General features: G+C 39.8%; 2 protein-coding genes across 2 annotated transcripts; one reads left to right on the plus strand and one right to left on the minus strand.

The window, feature by feature from the left end:
- Nucleotides 1-878: 878 nt before the first annotated feature.
- LOC113774346 (40S ribosomal protein S4-like) lies at nucleotides 879-1,523 on the minus strand. The gene is made up of 2 exons (XM_027318892.1): nucleotides 1,514-1,523; nucleotides 879-1,357 (listed from the first exon to the last, which is right to left on the minus strand). The coding sequence occupies exons 1-2, from the start codon at nucleotides 1,521-1,523 to the stop codon at nucleotides 879-881; spliced, it is 489 nt and encodes a 162-aa protein (XP_027174693.1).
- Nucleotides 1,524-1,674: 151 nt separating this feature from the next.
- LOC113774347 lies at nucleotides 1,675-4,825 on the plus strand. The gene is made up of 5 exons (XM_027318893.1): nucleotides 1,675-3,926; nucleotides 4,018-4,320; nucleotides 4,421-4,508; nucleotides 4,600-4,731; nucleotides 4,817-4,825. Exons 1-5 carry the CDS (start codon nucleotides 1,675-1,677, stop codon nucleotides 4,823-4,825), a joined length of 2,784 nt encoding a protein of 927 aa, XP_027174694.1.
- The last annotated feature ends 17,815 nt before the right edge of the window (nucleotides 4,826-22,640 follow it).

Genomic DNA, 22,640 nt, shown 5'->3' on the forward strand with positions numbered 1-22,640 from the left:
TTGCACATAAAACGAAACGATGCCATGAATTTGCTGGCAAATTGGAAAGTTATTTGGAACTTGTATGTATGCCTTTCAGACCTTGTGCCCTGCCCTGTGTACGAGTTGGGCGCAAGGATAAAGGTTTCGCTTCCTAGTTATGATGCCTTTTCGTGCACCAGTCATCCCTCATGCTAACACAACGAAAGGGAAAACTTGTTTCCACCCCATTCTGCCCCCTAAACTCCCGCTTGGGTTATCCAGACTTCCCCTGCTACTGGTATCCGAAGTTACAGGTTGACTGACTTTTTGTATTTTCCCCAGCTCCTTACATATATCATCTTGCTTAACACTGGACATATTTTTGCTAAAAAATACAGATGACTTCTCCAAAATGATAATTTGACCTGAGCCTTCCTCGTATCTCTTCAGCAAGTACATTAGCTCCTTAGCCTGACTGGGCTCAGCTTTACAAAATATTAGAGAATCATCAGCAAAAAATAAATGAGAGATTGATGGTCCTCTTCTGCTGATCGTCATTCCAGTGATTTTCTTGCCATCTTCTGCTCTCTTAAGTAGATTTGACAGCCCTGCAGAGCACAAAAGGAATAGATAAGGTGACAAAAGAACATACATACAAACAATATACATACAAAAGAACATCAATGGCGGCACATTATCAGAAACTAGTCATATATCTATATGTATTTTTTTAAAAACCTGTAACTGTAGGGTTCTAGACAGCAGTGCAATCACCGCGCCAACACAAATATTTAATGTCCAAAACTGTAACTAAACAAGACAAATAAAACATTAAACCCAACTCAAAAATTGCAACATCTTACTACTAGTTTTGCAAGTAAAATGTTACCCTCCCAAAGACGCTAATAGTAGCAAAATTAGGCAGTAGTAGCCGCCTGGGCAGCAATCCTTTTCCTTTGTTCCTCTATAACTGACAACTTGATACCTTTGCCCTTTGGGGGAGACACCCAGGGCTTTGCACCTTTTCCAATGATGAAGACATTACCAAGACGAGTAGCAAACTCGTGACCTGTGGCATCTTGGACATGGATGGTCTCAAAGCTTCCCTTATGTTTCTCTCTATTCTTGATTACTCCAACCCAACCTCTGTTCCTTCCCCCAGTCACCATGACAACATTCCCAACATCAAACTTGATGAATTCAGTAATCTTGTTGTTCTCCAGGTCAAGTTTGATGGTGTCATTGGCCTTGATGAGTGGGTCTGGGTAACGAATGGTATGACCATCATAGGTATTCAGGTATGGCTTGCCCTTCTGTCCAAACTGTACTGATCGAACCTTACACAGCTTAAACTTTGCCTCCTCATCCCTGAAACTTCTGGTTTGATTAGCTGGCCCTGGCTATGTTGTTAACTAAGCTGATATGGTGATCATTGTCTGTGTGGCCCGGGATACAGTAGTGCTTGCCAAGAAAATCTCACAAGACTCCAGAATTAATTCCTATCTGCCTTACATTGTGTTTTGCATTGCACACAGCCTCCTCACATGCTTACATTGTGACATGTTTGAATTTAGTAATAGCTGTGTTGTATTTTGTTTAATTTTTATTATTGTTGTATGGGAAGATTAATTTCCTATATTTATTATATGTGTTGTTGTAATATCATGGTTGCATATTTTTTTGTGTTAGGATCAACGGTGCTTTTGAAAAAACATGGATAGGAGTTGGATGACAATTAAAGATTACTTGCATCCTAGATATTTGGCAGGAGTGAAAGAATTCGTTCAGTTCGCTTATTTAGGCAAGGATCCCACATATAAGCTCCCTTGTCCATGTAAAGGGTGCAACAACTTTGAGGATCAAACTATGGAGGTCATGAAAAGTCATTTGTGTGGGGGAATTGTTGAGAGCTATACTAGGTGGGTATATCATGGTGAAAGGTTTGAGGATTCTGATGAGGATGAAGATGATAACATAGTTTTAGATGAAGAAAACAGTGAGTCAGATGATATTCAAGAAATGTTAAATGACGTTGGTACTGCAAACTTTGGCGAGAATTGGAGAAATTCGGGGGAACATAATAGGGATATACCAAATAAGCAAGAGGGGGAAGCAAGTAAGTTTCTTAGATTATTATCTGAAGCTGAAAAAAGTCTCTACCCGGGTTGTGATAAGTACTCAAAACTTTCCTTTGTTGTCCATATCCTTCATTTGAAAACTATGAATCGGTGGACTTGCAAATCCATCGATATGCTGCTGAAATTCCTCATTCAAGTCTTCCCCATGGCATCAATTCCTAGCTCATACTATGATGCAAAAAATTTAATTCGTGAGCTAGGACTCAAGTGTGAAAAAATACATGCATGTGAAAATGATTGTGCACTTTATTGGAAAGAAAATGAAAGCCTCGATCACTGCCCAAATGAAAAATGTAAAGCACCTCGTTATAAATCCCCGGGTTCTAAAATTCCTAGAAAAGTGCTTCGCTATTTCCCCTTAAAGTCAAGGTTGCAAAGACTATTCATAAACAAGGAGATAGCTCAAGATATGAGGTGGCATAAAGAGAGACGCGTTCCCAAGGAAAACACAATGACACACCCTGCTGACTCAATAGCTTGGAAGGAGTTTGATAACAGTCACCCATCTTTTGCCGAAGATTCTCGTAATGTTAGGTTGGGGCTTTCAACTGATGGTTTCAATCCCTATGGAAACATGAATAATGCATATAGTATATGGCTTGTAATCCTTGTTCCTTACAATCTACCACCTTGGAAATGCTTAAAGGACCCTTTTTTCCTGTTATCAATGATTATTCCAGGTCCTAAGTGCATAGGAAATGATATGGATATATTTTTTAGGCCTCTAATTGATGAGTTGAAAGAGTTTTTTGACACTGGCTTTGAGACTTATGATGCAGCCGTGGGGGAAAAATTTATGTTACGGGCTGCTCTATTGTGGACTATAAGTGATTTTCCAGCATATGCCTATTTGTCAGGGTGGAGTACGAAAGGTTATAAGGCCTGTCCTATTTGTTTAGATGATACAACCAGTGTATATCTGAGAAATGGATTAAAATGTTGCTATATGGGGCACCGGCGATTTTTGCCAGCGGACCATAAATGGCGCAGAGAAAGAAAGTCATTTAATGGCAAGAGTGATCTTAGACAGCCTGTTAGAACTTTATCCGGTGAAGAAATCTTTGAACAACTTCAAGAGTTTGATCAAATGGTGTTTGGTAAGGCACCTGAATTGCTTAAAGAGAAGAAAAGAAAACGCATGCAAAATCAGTCAAATTGGTTGAAGAAAAGCATTTTTTTTGAGCTGCCATATTGGAGTACTAACAAAATTAGACACAACTTGGACATTATGCATATCGTGAAGAATGTGTGTGAAATTTTGTTGGCTACAGTGATGGGTACGGGACACAAAAATAGGGACACTTGGCAAGCTAGAGAGGATTTGAAGGAAATGAGATTGAGGGAAGAATTGCATCTTCAAACTCAAGGGGATTCAAAGGTGATGCCCGCTGCATGCTACACTCTTTCACGCAGCGAAAAACAAAAACTATGCCAGTTTTTGAGCTCACTCAAGTTCCCCGATGGATTTGCCTCAAACATATCTCATTGTGTTAAGCCAAAAGAGTGCCAAATTTCAGGGATGAAGAGTCATGATTATCATGTATTCTTGCAACGTCTACTTCCATTAGCAATTAGAGGCATGCTGCCAAAGGATGTTTCCCAAACTTTGGTAGAACAAAGCAATTTTTTTAGGAAAATTTGTTCCAGGACTCTTTATGTAGATGAGTTAGATGCACAGGAGAAAAACATTGTTGTAATACTCTGCAAACTTGAAAAAATTTTCCCTCCAAATTTCTTCGATGTAATGGTCCATTTAATGGTCCATTTACCTGCTGAAGCAAAACTTGCTGGCCCAGCACAATACCGGTGGATGTTCCCATTTGAGAGGTAGTGTAAAGGCTATTTTAAGACTGAATCTTCTTTTGCTTCCTAGGGTCGTACTGCTGTGACATCTTATGGCTGCATTTTTGTGACACAGAAAAATGGGTCAATACAAAGGTTATGTGCACAACAGAGCTCGACCGGAAGGATGCATTGTTGAGCGTTACTTGGATGATGAATGTCTAACATTCATTTCCAGGTACTTGCACAATGTTCCTACAATATTTAATGAACCAGAAAGAAACACCGAACGCTTTGAGGCTGCTGGAAAGTTGTCTATTTTTTCTGGAATGGCTCGGCCTTTTGGGGCAGCAACATTTTGTTGCTTAAGTGAATCAGAGTTGATGAAAATACATTTATTCATCTTGAAAAATTGTGAAGAAATTGATGATTACATAAGGTAATAAATTTATTACCTTATGTATATGAGAAGTGTTATATGTTTAGTCAATTATATCACTAACCGTACCACATAGATAACTAATAATACTATTGTATAGGATGCACAAAGAATTGCTTCAGCAGCAAAATGTGTCGAATGTAGAGCAGATGCACGATTTAGAGTTTCCAAAGTGGTTTGAAGATCGTGTAAGTATGGAACAAACTACTAGAAGACTTGTGGTATTTATATAGTTGTTAATTTGTTCAGTCATTCTAATTTCTTATTTGGGTCATATAGGTCACTTACATGCATACACAAGGCAGATGCTGTGATGAATTGTTGTCTTTGGCCAAAGGACTGGATTTTAGAGTGATCAAATATCCTGGTTGTAATGTCAATGGGTTTAGATTTCATACCAAAACACGTGAGGTAGACAGAAAAACCCAGAATAGTGGCATTATGGTGAAGGGTGAGCATGCTGATGTAGAAATAAACTTCTATGGTGCTATTACAGATATCTTAGAGGTTGAATACTCCTTCAGTCAAAGCCGAGTAGTTCTATTCAAGTGTGATTGGTGGGACTTGAAAAATAGCTCATGTCTTAAAATAGACAAACAGAGTAATCTAAGCAGCGTCAATTTGTCAAAAAAATGGTATATAGACCAGCCATTTGTATTCGCTTCCCAAGCCGAACAGGTCTTTTACGTAAAGTGTCGCGCCCCATTTTTCGATAATGAATTGTGATGTGTGTGTAAAGTGTGGTGTGAACGTGTGCAAAATGAAAAGTAAAAAGGCCATGGGACTTTGGAAAGCGACGATTTGGCCAAATGAAATTTAAAAAGGGTTTTTTAAATATGAAAACGGAGTCGCCACTTGGTATAGATTTGGGGTGTACCAAGTCACCCAAAAAGTGTTTTTTTAAAGACAAAGTAGTAAAACCCTTTTTAAAACGATTCCTAGTCCACGTAAACCAAAGAAAAAGGTTCGGGGGTCACGTTTGACAAAGGGGAAGGCAAGGATAGAATCCAAGGCACCCCTTTGACCTAGCCAAGGCTAGTTGCGCGACTGAAACCAATTTTTCCTAGTTTTCTACCCAATGTATGTATCGCGTATTGGATATGTCTATATGAATGCAACAACCTAGACCTAGGGGAATTGGGGGAAATTTCTCTTCAAAGGTTGAGCGGTGCCAATCACATTAATTGTGAAGCCCAACAATGATCCTTTTGGAGAGGTCACACCTAAACCTAAATGACGTGAAAAATGAGTGGAATGCATGCCATGTGAAAGTGTGAGTTTGTGTGAAGTGAGAAAAATGATAAAAGTACGATATAAGTGGAGGTGTGCAAATGTCTTTGAATGCAAATATATACTCCAAGTGCAAGTGGGCAAAAATGCATGTATGAAATTTAAAGAAAAGTGCGAAAGTGTCGGTGTGCAAATGAAGATGAAAGTACTCGTGTGCGAGTGAAGATAAAAGTGTACGTGTGCAAGTGAAGATAAAAAAGTGTTCGTGTGCAAGTGAAGATAAAAAAAGTGTTCGTGTGCAAGTGAAAGTGATAAAAAGGTGTATGTGTGCAAATGAGACAAAAGTGAAAGTGTAATGATAGAGTGGATTGAGAATGCATGAGCCTAGGGAATTCATGCATATTGGGTACGGGGAGACCTAAATCGTGACTTGATTTTCCCTTTGATTAGAAGGCGAAACTAGCGTGCTAAGGCTATCGAGTAGCCACACTCGCTCGTTTCCCTTATCGGAAGGGGACACTCAAGCAAAATGAACCCTATAACTAGCATGAAATGCAAAAATCCTAAAATGGAGGGAAAACGGGTTCGAGGATCATGCCAAATGATAAAACTAAGGAAAATGCGTGATATGTGGTGAACAAGCAAATGATATGCTAACGAGGGGAAATCCCTAAGGGTCTAGCATTGGACTAGCCCATTCTATGAATTCCGACTAGCGTTGGACTAGCGGAAACGTACATTCATCCATTCCATTCATTCATGGCTATGAAAGCAAGTAGACATGCCAAAACGCTCGTAAACACATAACACATAGCATTTAGCATGCTCGACTAGATGCAAGAGCCTAATAAAGCAATTAAACATGTAGCAACAAAAACAAGCAACCAAGGGGAAGGGGAAGTGGACCAGATGCTCTCCGAGCACTATCTATTACAAGCCAAGAGGTGTACACATACACCATAAAAGCATAAAGGGGAAGGGGAAATGGACCAAATGCTCTCCGAGCACTATCTATTACAAGCCAAGAGGTGTACACATACCCCATAAAAACTTAAATAAAAGTAAAAGCAAGTAAATGCACGCAAGGAAATAAGGAAAGCGAAGTAGGCATGCATATTCACATAACACGTAGGAGCACGTAAGGTCAAATGTAGTGCAAATGAGGGATAGAGTGTACCTCCCTTGAATTGACGCCCCAATGAAGTGAAATTATTCAATTACCCTCCAAAATAATAAAAAGGTCAAGGCACCACTTTATTTAAGAAAAATTAAAAGAAATGGGCAAAACAAGGCTCACTTAGTCATAAAGCCCCAAAGTCGTGACTTAAGTGCAATTGACAAAGCATGGTAGTTAATTGAAGCAAAGCAAGTGATGAAATTGCAAGAATTAAAACTACTAAGGATCAAATTGATGAGATTATTCAATTGATTGGGCCATAGTGAAGCAAAAGGGAACTTGGGAGGTCAAAATGCAAAAACTCAGAATTTTTTCATGCATGCATACGAGGAAACAAAATTTTTCTGCAATGAACACTTTCTGCAATTCTCTTTTCCAGCCGTGGCTTTTCCTTTCATCATGCAAAACAGATTTTATCCAACACCAAGATCCTGCCTATCCATCATCCACTAACCATGTAACTTCACTACATAACTGAATCAAAAACGGGAACTGATCATCAAAGGTGGGAGGAAACCAAACGGCAAAAGAAAAGAAAAAGAAACAGCTTGCTGCGGCTGAAGGCTTCGGCTATTGATGAGGCCTTCAGCACGGTTCCGCAGCCTAATTTTCATGTACAACAGTCTGCAATTTCAACAAAGCAGACGCGCACAACAATTTTAAAGTTACTCCCATCAAAACATGGCTGGACATCCAAATAAGCAAGAAACATAAAAAGGAATTGACGCCAAACTCTGGACCAAAATTTCCATGCAAAATGGTTTAGCCAAAGCTGAAACCCATTTTTTAGCAAACATTGGATATGATGCAAGTGTTTTTTAGACTTCAAACATCCCAACCCAGCACTGAATCATTCCATTCCTTGTCCTTAACACAAATTAAACATGCAACTTAGATGCAAAGACCTGGGGAGCAACCACGAGACAGCAAAACAGAACAGAAAAATGCAATTTCCTTTTGCCTTTGTTGCAGAATTTTGCAGCGACGAGCTCATGTATGTTAAAATGCCAAAACATTTGATTAATCCCAACCATTTATTCAGCAAATGCACACACATTTTCCAGATATCTGTTTTAGCAGTGAAGAAACCAAAAAACGCAGCAAAGACGACACCAAAAATTTCATTCTCGGACCATGAAGCAACCACTTCATTCTCTCGGTCCTTCGAATCAAGTCAGAAACTAGTCATCCAAATCCATTAAACTCCCAAACACAACACAAAAATGCAGGAGACAAACCATTTAAGGTCACGCAGAAGATAGGAATGAAAGGACATGCCAATAGAAACAAACAGAAACGGCAAGAATAAGTAGCAAGAATGAGTCGAAAACTAATTCCAAACCTACATAAACCTCGAATCTACTGGGCTTGCTTGAAGATATGAAGTAAAGGGATTACCTTTAGCACCTTACGGGATCCCGTGAACAAAGCAGAAACGAAGAGATTGCGTGAGGACGTCGACTCAACGCCACAGATTTCTGGTGAAGAAAATTCTGGAACACAGCAACGTCTCTTCTTGTCCAGCCGCCGCTTCCCTCTTCCTTCCCTTTCTGTTTTTGTTTAGCCTCTCCCCGCACCCCCTACTCTATCTCTCACTCAAACCGAGCTCCCCTTTCTCTCAAAACCAGCCGCTGCCCTCCTTTGTTTTCCTAACCCTCTGCCCAGATTCTTACAGCCCCAGCCCTAAGCTCTCCTCCTCGGCCTTTCGTTTCTTTCTTTTTCCGTTGCTGCCTTCCTATCTTTTTTCCTGTTTTTGTTCATTGCTCTCTCGGCACCTACAGTTGTCCCTCTTTAGCTCTCTCTCCCTCGGCTCTCTCCCCAGCTCTCTTTTCTTCTCAATCCCGCTTCCCTCTCTTTCTCTCGCTGTTTCCTTTAGCTTTTTCTTTTGCTGTTTTTTCTTTTCTCCCCCCGTCAGTTCTCCCCACGAACAAGCTCGCTTGCGGCTGCCTTTTCTTTTGCTATTATATCCCAATTCAACCCTAAGAACCTCTGTCCTTTTCTATATTTTGCAGCTTCAGGAGCCGTCCCCCAGATTTTTTGCAAATGGCGCAAGTCCGCAGCTTTGATGCTGCGGCAACAATTTTCCCTTTTTTTTTTTTTTTTTTTTTTTTTTTTTTTTTTTAACTTTCAACTTAATAAATACAGAAATGATAAAATATAAATAATAATAATAACAAATTGCCAAAAACCAGGTAATAATAATAATAACAATAATGAAAATAATTTAAAAAACTAAACAACTAAAAACAACAAAAATGGCCATTTTTCCATCTTTTTTGTTTCATTTTTCATTTTTCATATTTTTCATTTTTCTCTTTCCAGAAAGCATTGAATTTAAATTACAAACGACTAAATCATTTTTTTTTTTGAATGCTTTTCTTTTTTTTCTTCTTCCTTTTTCATGATTTTCTACGCTAAAACTTAAAAAACAAAAACTAAAAAAAACTAAAAGGTAAATAAAACTAAAAATAAAATAACATCTAAAGGGGCAAAACAAAAATGCAAACCATTTAAAACAAAAATCATGAGATAAACAAAAATCAATAGACAAGACTTATCACTAAAACGAAGCATATAAATCAATTCAAAATTTGGTGTCTACAGTTTGCCCCTCTTTGTCCGAGTTTTGGAAAAACTTGAGACAAAGAAGTAGACACCAAAATACTTACCTGTGTTATTTGGCTGTGAACTACTCAAACGATGGGGACTGACCCCTGACAGGAAATTTAAACGGGACTGACCCGAGCAGAATTTAAAACGGGACTGACCCGAACAGAAAATGAAAACGGGACTGACCCGAACAGAAATTTAAACGGGACTGACCCGAACAGAATTTAAACGGGACTGACCCGAACAGGAATTTAAACGGGACTGACCCGAACAAAAATTTAAAACGGGACTGACCCGAACAGAAATTTGAAATTGGGATAGACCTGGACAGAAATGTAAAGTTGGGATAGACCCTCGGGATAGACCCGGACAGGAATTTAAAACTGGGATTGACTAGAGATAGAGTGTTGGTGGGATGGAAATACGCACATTAGTGAGATAGGCTCGATGCTAACGGCGGTAGGATGAAAACGCGCACGTTAGTGAGATAGATTCGATGCTAACGGCGGTAAAAATGGAACACGCACGTTAGTGAGATAGACTCGATGCTAACAGCGGTAGAAATGAAACACGCACGTTAGTGAGATAGACTCGATGCTAACGGCGGTAAAATGAAACACGCATGTTAGTGAGATAGACTCGATGCTAACGGCGGTAGAAATGAAACACGCACGTTAGTGAGATAGACTCGATGCTAACGGCGGTGAAAATGAAACACGCACGTTAGTGAGATAGACTCGATGCTAACGGCATGAGTGAGATAGACTCGATGCTAAGGCACACGCACGTTAGTGAGATAGACTCGATGCTAACGGCAGTTGAAATAGAAACGCACACGTTAGTGAGATAGACTCGATGCTAACGGTGGTTGGAGTAAAACACGCACGTTAGTGAGATAGACTCGATGCTAACGGCAGTTGAAATAGAAACGCACACGTTAGTGAGATAAACTCGATGCTAACGGTGGTTGGAGTAAAACACGCACGTTAGTGAGGTAGACTCGATGCTAGCGGCAATGAGAATGAAACGCGCGCTAGTGGGACTGACCCATGTTTAGCGGCGAAGAAAACAAAATGCACACTAGTGGGACTAACCCATGTTTAGTGGCGAAGAAAACAAAATGCACACTAGTGGGACTAACCCATGTTTAGTGGCAAAATACAAGAAATGCACGTTAGTGGGACTGACCCATGTTTAACGGCAATGAGAATGAAACGCGCGCTAGTGGGACTGACCCATGTTTAGCGGCGAAGAAAACAAAATGCACACCAGTGGGACTAACCCATGTTTAGCGGCGAAAGCAAATAAACATGCTTACTGGCGGGACAAACCCAGCTCCAACAGCGATGAAAATGAAATGCTTTTGACAATCGGACAGTGGGATCAAAACCCGAGCCTGCCGTGATGAACTTGATTTGATTGATTTTTTTATTTTTGTCTGGTGATTTTTCTTTTCTTTTCGCTTTTCTTTTTGACTTTTGAGAATCTTTCCAAAAAATTAATTTGCCCCAGTGTGATGAATTTTTGCAACTTGAGTCCATAGTTGATTCTGTATCGCCATGTTGTTGCACCTTTTGATCAAATTTGCTTGCAACATTTTCGATTTGCCTTTGTTCACCCGAGGACTCCTTCCAACACCGATTCCAGTGTGAGGTGTGATTGTTTTCGTCCATGCATGGAATTTTTCTGCAAAAGAGAAAAAACAAAAGGATTGCCACCATCATTTGATCCGCTTGCCCTTTGAGAATCGTGTAAACATAAGCCTTTTGATGCCTTCGTCAAAGTTGGCCGCGGCATCTGACTTGGTTGGATTTATCACTTCAAATGTCTCTGCTTTTCCAGACTGACCGGGTTAGCATTTTGCCATATTGCGAAACCTTCGTAATTGGCTTGGCTGCACCTTAGCCCTTTTAAGAGATGACTGAACCCAAGTATGCTTCGAATAAACCACGGGGGTTGTCATTTACCACAATTCGAAGATAAAGAATGAGGTATGCAAGAAGAATTCACATGTCATGTAACAATGAATATGCACAAGAATGCACTCACAACTATTTGTGCTGAAATTCTACAAAAATGCCATGAATGCAAGAAATTTGGTAAAAATGAATTTCCTAAGAATGTATTTGCCAAAGAATGTTTTACAAAATGACACAGCTTTGGCCCAAGGATGCGTATCCGAATCTCTGAATATCCTTGTTCTGGAATTCAATATTGGCAGGGGTATGACAAAAATGAGGAGAAATCCAAATGGATCAAACCACCAGTTGTTCCTCCTTGTGCTTGCTCATTGCGGAAATCCTACCTTGGCGCCCTTTCGGGTTTTCACCAAGGTTGCCCCCACCCCTTTTCTTTTGTTTTGTTTTTGCTTTTGTTTTTCTCTTTTCTTTTCTTTTCCTCCTTTTCTTTTGAGGTGCCCTTTCGGGTTTTCCCCTAAGGAACAATGGAAAAACTCAACCATAATCGACTCAGGAGTATGAACTGAAGATTGCTGACATCAGTAAAATGCGCTTCCCTTGTAAGATTAGGCGAAGGCATTATGGACATCACTTGCCCATTGATTAGCAAATTTCCCAATAGAAAATACGGCAAATGACGAAAGCCAGGACTTTGGGCTTTTGAAATGAAGTCAGGTGGGGTGTTTTCCAAGAAAAGTTGAGGCTTGAAAGCAAATTTTGATGAGAGGGGTGTGAAATAGCCTGAGATTGCATCATTTTGAAATTATTTCCAATTTTGAACGAAACTGAGGAAAATTTTGCCCCAGTTTGAATGGATTTTCTTTCTTTGCATTTTCTTCATTGCATTCTTCTTACTTTTACATTTTTTCCAAAAACTAGATTTGCCCCAGTGTGGGGTTCTTTTCCCTTCTTTCTTCTCTTTCAAAGGTAAATTTGCCCCAGTGTGGGGTTTTTCTTTTCTTTCTGATCATTTTCAAAATGAATTTGTCCCAGTGTGGGGTTTGCAGTTCTCAGGGGTTGCCAAACGAAAATTATTGTTCTGAAAGCTCAAAGGGGACAAGTAGGGATAAAATGCTTTAAATGTAAAAGAAGAGGGCCTGACTTGCATTTCGCCATTTGCACGAATTTCTAAGGAAATTTGCATGATCAAATGAAAATCTTCTTGCACATATCTGATTTGATGGGTTGAGGGTATGTCTGTCCTTCCATCTCTCCTTTGAACACCCAATAAGCTTTGTTAATTTGAAGCAAATTTGCCTTCGACTTCGTCTTTCATCGCTTTAGCACTTTGTTTCCTTCTTCAGAAGATCGGTGGCGGATCTTTTTGTTATGAACATAGGCCATGCGTTTTGACAACGTTGGTCATAGCACATAGCATTCAACTGCCTTCCATCAATCAGAAACAATCATTAATGATATTGCTTTAACCAATCAACTTTCAACCTGGCTGGGAAGGGATTTTCTCAAATGAAGGGATTTTCATCTTTTCCAGCGAAGTGATTTTCAACGAAGGGATTTCTCAATGGTTTTTCTCAATGAAAGCTTTCTCAATGAAGGAATTTCTCAATGAGGGCTTTTTAATGGAGGGATTTTCAATAAAGGGTTTCATCAAATTCCAAAACAGTGATATTCAAAGAGTCAAATAACTTCACCTTTGGCCATCTCAAAGAATTAACAAAAAATCAAAACAATAATCAAATAAACAAATAATCAAATTGCAAAAGATGCTTTCATTAAGCTATGTACATATGCAAGAAAAAGTTTTCATGAATTTTAGCAAATGACAACCCCTAGATTTATCAAAATTCCCTTCGAGAGGGAAGATACTCGGCCATCCAAATTGTGCAGAATCCTTCAGGATTTTCAAGTTTCGTCATTGGAAGTGGATGCCTCAAAGGTGTCCTTGTGTTCAGAAAAAGGATTCGTACTTATGTTCAGTCCTTGTTCTTCCCTTTTCCTTAACACTACATTTCCTGCTTCGATCATGTCCTGGATCTTATGTTTTAGTACCCAACATTTACTGGTCGAATGACCGGGCGCTCCAGAATGGTAGGCACACGCGGCTTGAGGGTCGTATCCAGAAGAGAGACCTCGACGAGAGTAGTTTGGAGGAGGTATGTCATCTATTTTACCGGCAGCCTTCAATTGCTCATACAACTGGTCCAACGGCCTGCCTAGATTAGTAAAAGTGCGATTGCGGTTTTGCCTTTGAGGTTCAGTGGGTTGAGGGTAGTTGTAGGTGAGTCTATTTGGTGGAGGAAGTTGTTGATTGTAAGGGGGCCGGGGTCGAATTTGTTGAAAATTAGGTTGAGTTATTTGAAAAGGGACTACAGGTGGATTAGGATAGCTTGGGCGAGGTCGAGGGTGGTGGATGTTGGCGTGATAAACAGGATGAGAGTTTGGATAATGAGGGTAAGGGTTGGAGTAGGCAGGGTATCGTCGAAATCTGGGTTTTGGGGTAGGGTTTTGATCCCAGACAAAAGCAGTTTCCCCCTCTTGCTTTTTGAGTTGTTGCTTCTTCCCATTGCTACTTTGACTTTGCAAAACTTCCACTTGAGTTTTCAGGGCAGACACATTAACAATCTTTCCAGCTTTCACGAAGTCATCATATTCCTCCAGCTTATTGACAATGGCGGCAAATGAGCATCCAGTCATGCGAAAAATTTCCTCAAAGTACGGGGGGTCGTGTGCCTTAATGAAAGTTCGTATGATTTCGTCCTCAGTCATTGGTGGCTCGACTTTTGCAGCTATTTTCCTCCATCTCTTGGCATAAGTCTTGTGATCCTCGGAGGGTTTTCTTTTCGTTCCTTCCAATGTGGTTCGCGTCGGAGCCAACTCGCAATTATACTCGTATTGCCTTATAAATGCATTGGACAGGTCCAGCCAGGTCTTTGCTTCTTCGGGTTTCAGCTTGGAATACCAGTCGAGTGCGTCCCCCTCCAGACTTTCTGGGAATAGCCTCAAAGGCAGATTTTCATCATCTGTTGGCCTACCCAACTTGTTGGCGAACAATCGGAGGTGTGTCTTGGGATTGCCCGTTCCATCATACTTGCTGAATTTCGGGGTTTTGAACCCTTCAGGCAATTGCACATTTGGGAAAAGGCAAAGTTCATCGTAATTCAGGACTCCTTGCTTGTTTAACCCTTGACTCTTTCTTATAAACTCATCAAAACGGTCAAGGCGTTTGAGCAGCTTCACATCAACGGGAGTAGAAGATTCCCCCGTTTCTGGCTTGGTTTGAATAATATGGTCTGGTAGGAATGGCTCAGCGGCAGTATGAGGCTCGGGGGGTATGTTTGAAGTGATTTGCGGTTGAGGACCTTGCATGTGAGTAGGAAAAAACGAAAGGTTAGGAGGGTAAGTGTATGGCAAATGTGTGGTAGGATAGGTGAAAGTTCCTTCAGGTGGAATGATGAAGGGAGGAGTAAAAGTAGTTTGGGTCGTGGGCATGACCAATGACTCTGGCCCCGATTGACTGATGAGTGCAGACTCAGGTTGAACTCCGCTACTGATAAGCTCATCGATTAATTTCTTTTGAGCGGCCATTTCTGACGTCATTTCCCCAAATTTTGTGAGTAACTCTGTCAACTGAACCCCAGGACTTGCAGCTTCCAGTTGGGTAGTTGCAACGGCCTTATCGGATGATTCTGGTTGAGTACTCATGTCTACACGATTCCTCTGGGCTTGACTACGGGATCGCGTTATGATGGAGCTTCGACGAGAAGCTATATATTTAAATATTACCTGAGAATTTTGAAAGGAATTGTCTTTAGATTTAACCCTTGCTGAGATACTCCAATAAAAATAAAGAAAAGGAAAAGAAAAAGGCAAGAGTTAGTAACTATCCAAAAAATTCGGATGCATGTCCTATTGGGGAGCCCCTTTTTATGCCAAGGGTAGGCCTAGCATGAAAATGCGATCCTCTAGGGTAAGCACTATACCATACCTGACGGATCTGATCAAAATAATTTGAAAAAATTTGACCATTGAAGTGACGAGAGATTTGTCAAAATGAGGACAACGTCCGAATGGATGGATCACTTTTGATCGGTACAAGGTTTTGCAAAAACACACGGGTTTGACCTTGACGAACTTCCTATCAAAGAGATTGGAATTCGTTGATAAAATTTCTCAGTGAATTACGGGTCAAAACCCTAATTGATCGAGTGATTGGATGCAATGGACGGTTTTCTTCAAAATTGACTAGATTTCCCAATTTGGAATTTGACAATGAAACCCTAATAGGGCAAATGGGTTGAATGAAATTGACAATTTATTTAAAATCGACCGAATTACCATAAAAAGGGAAACAGGTCAAATGAATTGAATGAAATTTATCCAAAATTAATCAGATCACCCTAAAAAGGGTAAATTGATCAAATAGATTGAACGAAACTTAATTTATTCAAAATCGGCTCGGTTGCCCTAAAAATGGGTAAATTGGTCAAATGAATGAAATTGAATTTAGGGATTTATTCAAAAATCGGCCGAATGACCCTAAAAAAGGGTAAATTGGTCAAAAGACCCTAAAAAGGGTAAATTGGTCAAATGAATTGACGATTTATTCAAAATCGACCGAATGACCCTAAAAGGGTAAATTGGTCAAATGAATTGACGATTTATTCAAAATCGACCGAATGACCCTAAAAAGGGTAAATTGGTCAAATGAATTGATGATTTATTGAAAAATCGACCGGATGACCCTAAAAAAGGGTAAATTGGTCAAATGAATTGGATGAAATGAATTTATTCAAAAATGATTTGAACTAAAATTGAATGAATTGAAAAAAATGGATTGGATAAGATGGATGATTTGTTCAAAAATCGATTGAATTATTCGCCCACTGGGTGGTTTCAAGAAATCATTGCGATGCCTTGGTCTATGAGCCTCTAAAATCAAAATTTGGCCTCTATATTTATCGTCTCAACAATGAGGAATCATTTGTGAATTTCTTCAAATTAATGTCCTTCGCGCAAGGGATTTTTACCAATTTTTGATAAAATGGCCAAAAAGTGATTATTAGATGCTCATATTCCAAAGATCACTCCATGAAAACGATCGGATCCTACCTTACCTTGTGCACTACCCCTTTGGATGGTACAAAATGTAAACGTGCAAGTCTCACTGGATTAAGTATCCGAGACACAAGGTGGCTTATCCTAAACACGGGATTCCCTATGTGGCATTCCCTTTCTATGGTTTATGCATGATGCCAGTTTATTAAAGCAGTAAAACATGCAATTTGGAATGAAATCATGATCTAAAAGGACCTTTTATACGCCAAGGTAGGCCTAGAATGATATGCAATTACTAATCTATGAATGCAATATACCAAAATATTTAAACGTGCAATAACCTATCTATAAGGGTAGGTTCTAAAAGGAGGTCGTACCAGACCTCTTATTTGCTAGAGTTTGTGAATGCAATGGGGACACAAAACCAAGAAAAGTTAGCTCAGCCAGATAAATGCACATAACACATTGCAGCAACGAAATAAATACAAAGAAATAAAGCAATAAAAAGGAGAAAGGGGTTGGACCCCTCCCCTCGTGAATCGTGTCCCTAGTCCAGGATAAGGTCGACTCTCCCCTAGGCAAATCTAATATGGATGCATGAGGCTGGGATTCGCTAATGCATCTAGACTCGATAAGCTCAGGTCCCCGAGCCTTCAGACTTAGAAATCAAGGGTCATCAATCCCAAGATTCTTTGTCGGTGGCTCGAGCGATTCCCCAAACACCGCTACGCACACATCGTGTCACGGCTACATGTTTGAGTGAATCTATCAAAACCTCAATCTTCGACCAAAAGCTAAAGGCTATCAACCAATAGCTTTAAGCGGAAGATTGAGTGACCCATTGGAACATGCTACACACACATCGTGTCGTGATCACATGTCCAAGTGAGTCACCTAATCCTAATAGGGTGGAGTGGCGTGACAAGCCACTAAAGAAAAATAAAAGGGATAAAAGAAGTAAAGCGTATGCTCGTATGCTAGTGCTCGTTTGGAGGGGAAGGGTCAAGAACCAACGCGAGGCTCTAGGGTGACCCATACCTCCCAAATGCAATGCAAGCGCGAGATAACAAGTAAACATACATTCAATCAACCAATCACACATTCGTGATCGAGGGAGTAGTTTGATACGCATACGAGGACAAAAAGCCCTAAAATGAGAAATGCAACCCTAATATCCAAATGCAATGCATAGAAAGGGTAGAAAAAGGAAACAAATGGCTAAGTCAAAATGCTTGGACCCACTTAGGAATTCCCCAGTGGAGTCGCCAACTGTCGCGCCCCATTTTTCGATAATGAATTGTGATGTGTGTGTAAAGTGTGGTGTGAACGTGTGCAAAATGAAAAGTAAAAAGGCCATGGGACTTTGGAAAGCGACGATTTGGCCAAATGAAATTTAAAAAGGGTTTTTTAAATATGAAAACGGAGTCGCCACTTGGTATAGATTTGGGGTGTACCAAGTCACCCAAAAAGTGTTTTTTTAAAGACAAAGTAGTAAAACCCTTTTTAAAACGATTCCTAGTCCACGTAAACCAAAGAAAAAGGTTCGGGGGCCACGTTTGACAAAGGGGAAGGCAATGATAGAATCCAAGGCACCCCTTTGACCTAGCCAAGGCTAGTTGCGCGACTGAAACCAATTTTTCCTAGTTTTCTACCCAATGTATGTATCGCGTATTGGATATGTCTATATGAATGCAACAACCTAGACCTAGGGGAATTGGGGGAAATTTCTCTTCAAAGGTTGAGCGGTGCCAATCACATTAATTGTGAAGCCCAACAATGATCCTTTTGGAGAGGTCACACCTAAACCTAAATGACGTGAAAAATGAGTGGAATGCATGCCATGTGAAAGTGTGAGTTTGTGTGAAGTGAGAAAAATGATAAAAGTACGATATAAGTGGAGGTGTGCAAATGTCTTTGAATGCAAATATATACTCCAAGTGCAAGTGGGCAAAAATGCATGTATGAAATTTAAAGAAAAGTGCGAAAGTGTCGGTGTGCAAATGAAGATGAAAGTACTCGTGTGCGAGTGAAGATAAAAGTGTACGTGTGCAAGTGAAGATAAAAAAGTGTTCGTGTGCAAGTGAAGATAAAAAAAGTGTTCGTGTGCAAGTGAAAGTGATAAAAAGGTGTATGTGTGCAAATGAGACAAAAGTGAAAGTGTAATGATAGAGTGGATTGAGAATGCATGAGCCTAGGGAATTCATGCATATTGGGTACGGGGAGACCTAAATCGTGACTTGATTTTCCCTTTGATTAGAAGGCGAAACTAGCGTGCTAAGGCTATCGAGTAGCCACACTCGCTCGTTTCCCTTATCGGAAGGGGACACTCAAGCAAAATGAACCCTATAACTAGCATGAAATGCAAAAATCCTAAAATGGAGGGAAAACGGGTTCGAGGATCATGCCAAATGATAAAACTAAGGAAAATGCGTGATATGTGGTGAACAAGCAAATGATATGCTAACGAGGGGAAATCCCTAAGGGTCTAGCATTGGACTAGCCCATTCTATGAATTCCGACTAGCGTTGGACTAGCGGAAACGTACATTCATCCATTCCATTCATTCATGGCTATGAAAGCAAGTAGACATGCCAAAACGCTCGTAAACACATAACACATAGCATTTAGCATGCTCGACTAGATGCAAGAGCCTAATAAAGCAATTAAACATGTAGCAACAAAAACAAGCAACCAAGGGGAAGGGGAAGTGGACCAGATGCTCTCCGAGCACTATCTATTACAAGCCAAGAGGTGTACACATACACCATAAAAGCATAAAGGGGAAGGGGAAATGGACCAAATGCTCTCCGAGCACTATCTATTACAAGCCAAGAGGTGTACACATACCCCATAAAAACTTAAATAAAAGTAAAAGCAAGTAAATGCACGCAAGGAAATAAGGAAAGCGAAGTAGGCATGCATATTCACATAACACGTAGGAGCACGTAAGGTCAAATGTAGTGCAAATGAGGGATAGAGTGTACCTCCCTTGAATTGACGCCCCAATGAAGTGAAATTATTCAATTACCCTCCAAAATAATAAAAAGGTCAAGGCACCACTTTATTTAAGAAAAATTAAAAGAAATGGGCAAAACAAGGCTCACTTAGTCATAAAGCCCCAAAGTCGTGACTTAAGTGCAATTGACAAAGCATGGTAGTTAATTGAAGCAAAGCAAGTGATGAAATTGCAAGAATTAAAACTACTAAGGATCAAATTGATGAGATTATTCAATTGATTGGGCCATAGTGAAGCAAAAGGGAACTTGGGAGGTCAAAATGCAAAAACTCAGAATTTTTTCATGCATGCATACGAGGAAACAAAATTTTTCTGCAATGAACACTTTCTGCAATTCTCTTTTCCAGCCGTGGCTTTTCCTTTCATCATGCAAAACAGATTTTATCCAACACCAAGATCCTGCCTATCCATCATCCACTAACCATGTAACTTCACTACATAACTGAATCAAAAACGGGAACTGATCATCAAAGGTGGGAGGAAACCAAACGGCAAAAGAAAAGAAAAAGAAACAGCTTGCTGCGGCTGAAGGCTTCGGCTATTGATGAGGCCTTCAGCACGGTTCCGCAGCCTAATTTTCATGTACAACAGTCTGCAATTTCAACAAAGCAGACGCGCACAACAATTTTAAAGTTACTCCCATCAAAACATGGCTGGACATCCAAATAAGCAAGAAACATAAAAAGGAATTGACGCCAAACTCTGGACCAAAATTTCCATGCAAAATGGTTTAGCCAAAGCTGAAACCCATTTTTTAGCAAACATTGGATATGATGCAAGTGTTTTTTAGACTTCAAACATCCCAACCCAGCACTGAATCATTCCATTCCTTGTCCTTAACACAAATTAAACATGCAACTTAGATGCAAAGACCTGGGGAGCAACCACGAGACAGCAAAACAGAACAGAAAAATGCAATTTCCTTTTGCCTTTGTTGCAGAATTTTGCAGCGACGAGCTCATGTATGTTAAAATGCCAAAACATTTGATTAATCCCAACCATTTATTCAGCAAATGCACACACATTTTCCAGATATCTGTTTTAGCAGTGAAGAAACCAAAAAACGCAGCAAAGACGACACCAAAAATTTCATTCTCGGACCATGAAGCAACCACTTCATTCTCTCGGTCCTTCGAATCAAGTCAGAAACTAGTCATCCAAATCCATTAAACTCCCAAACACAACACAAAAATGCAGGAGACAAACCATTTAAGGTCACGCAGAAGATAGGAATGAAAGGACATGCCAATAGAAACAAACAGAAACGGCAAGAATAAGTAGCAAGAATGAGTCGAAAACTAATTCCAAACCTACATAAACCTCGAATCTACTGGGCTTGCTTGAAGATATGAAGTAAAGGGATTACCTTTAGCACCTTACGGGATCCCGTGAACAAAGCAGAAACGAAGAGATTGCGTGAGGACGTCGACTCAACGCCACAGATTTCTGGTGAAGAAAATTCTGGAACACAGCAACGTCTCTTCTTGTCCAGCCGCCGCTTCCCTCTTCCTTCCCTTTCTGTTTTTGTTTAGCCTCTCCCCGCACCCCCTACTCTATCTCTCACTCAAACCGAGCTCCCCTTTCTCTCAAAACCAGCCGCTGCCCTCCTTTGTTTTCCTAACCCTCTGCCCAGATTCTTACAGCCCCAGCCCTAAGCTCTCCTCCTCGGCCTTTCGTTTCTTTCTTTTTCCGTTGCTGCCTTCCTATCTTTTTTCCTGTTTTTGTTCATTGCTCTCTCGGCACCTACAGTTGTCCCTCTTTAGCTCTCTCTCCCTCGGCTCTCTCCCCAGCTCTCTTTTCTTCTCAATCCCGCTTCCCTCTCTTTCTCTCGCTGTTTCCTTTAGCTTTTTCTTTTGCTGTTTTTTCTTTTCTCCCCCCGTCAGTTCTCCCCACGAACAAGCTCGCTTGCGGCTGCCTTTTCTTTTGCTATTATATCCCAATTCAACCCTAAGAACCTCTGTCCTTTTCTATATTTTGCAGCTTCAGGAGCCGTCCCCCAGATTTTTTGCAAATGGCGCAAGTCCGCAGCTTTGATGCTGCGGCAACAATTTTCCCTTTTTTTTTTTTTTTTTTTTTTAACTTTCAACTTAATAAATACAGAAATGATAAAATATAAATAATAATAATAACAAATTGCCAAAAACCAGGTAATAATAATAATAACAATAATGAAAATAATTTAAAAAACTAAACAACTAAAAACAACAAAAATGGCCATTTTTCCATCTTTTTTGTTTCATTTTTCATTTTTCATATTTTTCATTTTTCTCTTTCCAGAAAGCATTGAATTTAAATTACAAACGACTAAATCATTTTTTTTTTTGAATGCTTTTCTTTTTTTTCTCTTCTTCCTTTTTCATGATTTTCTACGCTAAAACTTAAAAAACAAAAACTAAAAAAAACTAAAAGGTAAATAAAACTAAAAATAAAATAACATCTAAAGGGGCAAAACAAAAATGCAAACCATTTAAAACAAAAATCATGAGATAAACAAAAATCAATAGACAAGACTTATCACTAAAACGAAGCATATAAATCAATTCAAAATTTGGTGTCTACATAAAGGATATGAGGCTTGGAGGTGATTGGCATGTTGTCGAGTTAGTCTGTCCACGTTCATCATATGCTGTTCTTGAAAAGGATGAGGATAAATCATGTGAAGAAGAACAAGTTTACCAAGAAGATTATCTTGAAGACCTAATTGGGGTTCAAGAGAATGTCGATTTGTCTAACTTGAAAAGAGGTGATATGCTAGCTGATGAAGCTGTAGAAACTGGCATCCTAAATTCTGATTCTTCAGCTAAACATGCCAGGAAAATGGATGATTTTTTTGTTGATGATGATGAGATTCAGCAGTTGAGCTCGAGTGAAGATGAAAGTGAAAAATTTGTAGAAAGTGATGACTATGAGTCTGACTAAACGATGTTGTAAATAACATTTTCAGTTTCTATTTATAGTTACAATGTAACTTTTGGTTCAAATCAAGTGTATTTCTTGTCTTGAATTATTTTCAGTCACTCTTATCTTCTAATTTGCAATATCTATTGTAAAATACAAGGCATATTAATTAAGTTCCTCCTTCGGGTGAGCATGCTGGTAATTGTACCTTGTCCTGGCATTTTAGACATATTTAGTCTAAATGCATGGCTGATTGATATCTTTTTATCATGTAGTTACATGGCTGGGCCAGGGAAGAAAGGAAAATGTCCTATGCGACCAACTCGAGGTGCTGAAATACCTAATGCAGCAGAAGCTAGAGAAAAAATAGGTGAACAGGTGATGAAAATTGACTTTGCTATGTACTTGTACCTTC

This window comes from Coffea eugenioides, chromosome 6, assembly GCF_003713205.1.
Source record: "Coffea eugenioides isolate CCC68of chromosome 6, Ceug_1.0, whole genome shotgun sequence".
Classification (NCBI taxonomy): Eukaryota; Viridiplantae; Streptophyta; class Magnoliopsida; order Gentianales; family Rubiaceae; genus Coffea; species Coffea eugenioides.

Coding starts and splice junctions, on each gene's coding strand:
- LOC113774347 (XM_027318893.1), top strand. CDS start 1,675: ATGGATAGGAGTTGGATGACAATTAAAGATTACTTGCATCCTAGATAT. Junction 3,927..4,017: donor TGGATGTTCCCATTTGAGAG/GTAGTGTAAAGG, acceptor TTTGTGACACAG/AAAAATGGGTCAATACAAAG. Junction 4,321..4,420: donor GAAATTGATGATTACATAAG/GTAATAAATTTA, acceptor ACTATTGTATAG/GATGCACAAAGAATTGCTTC.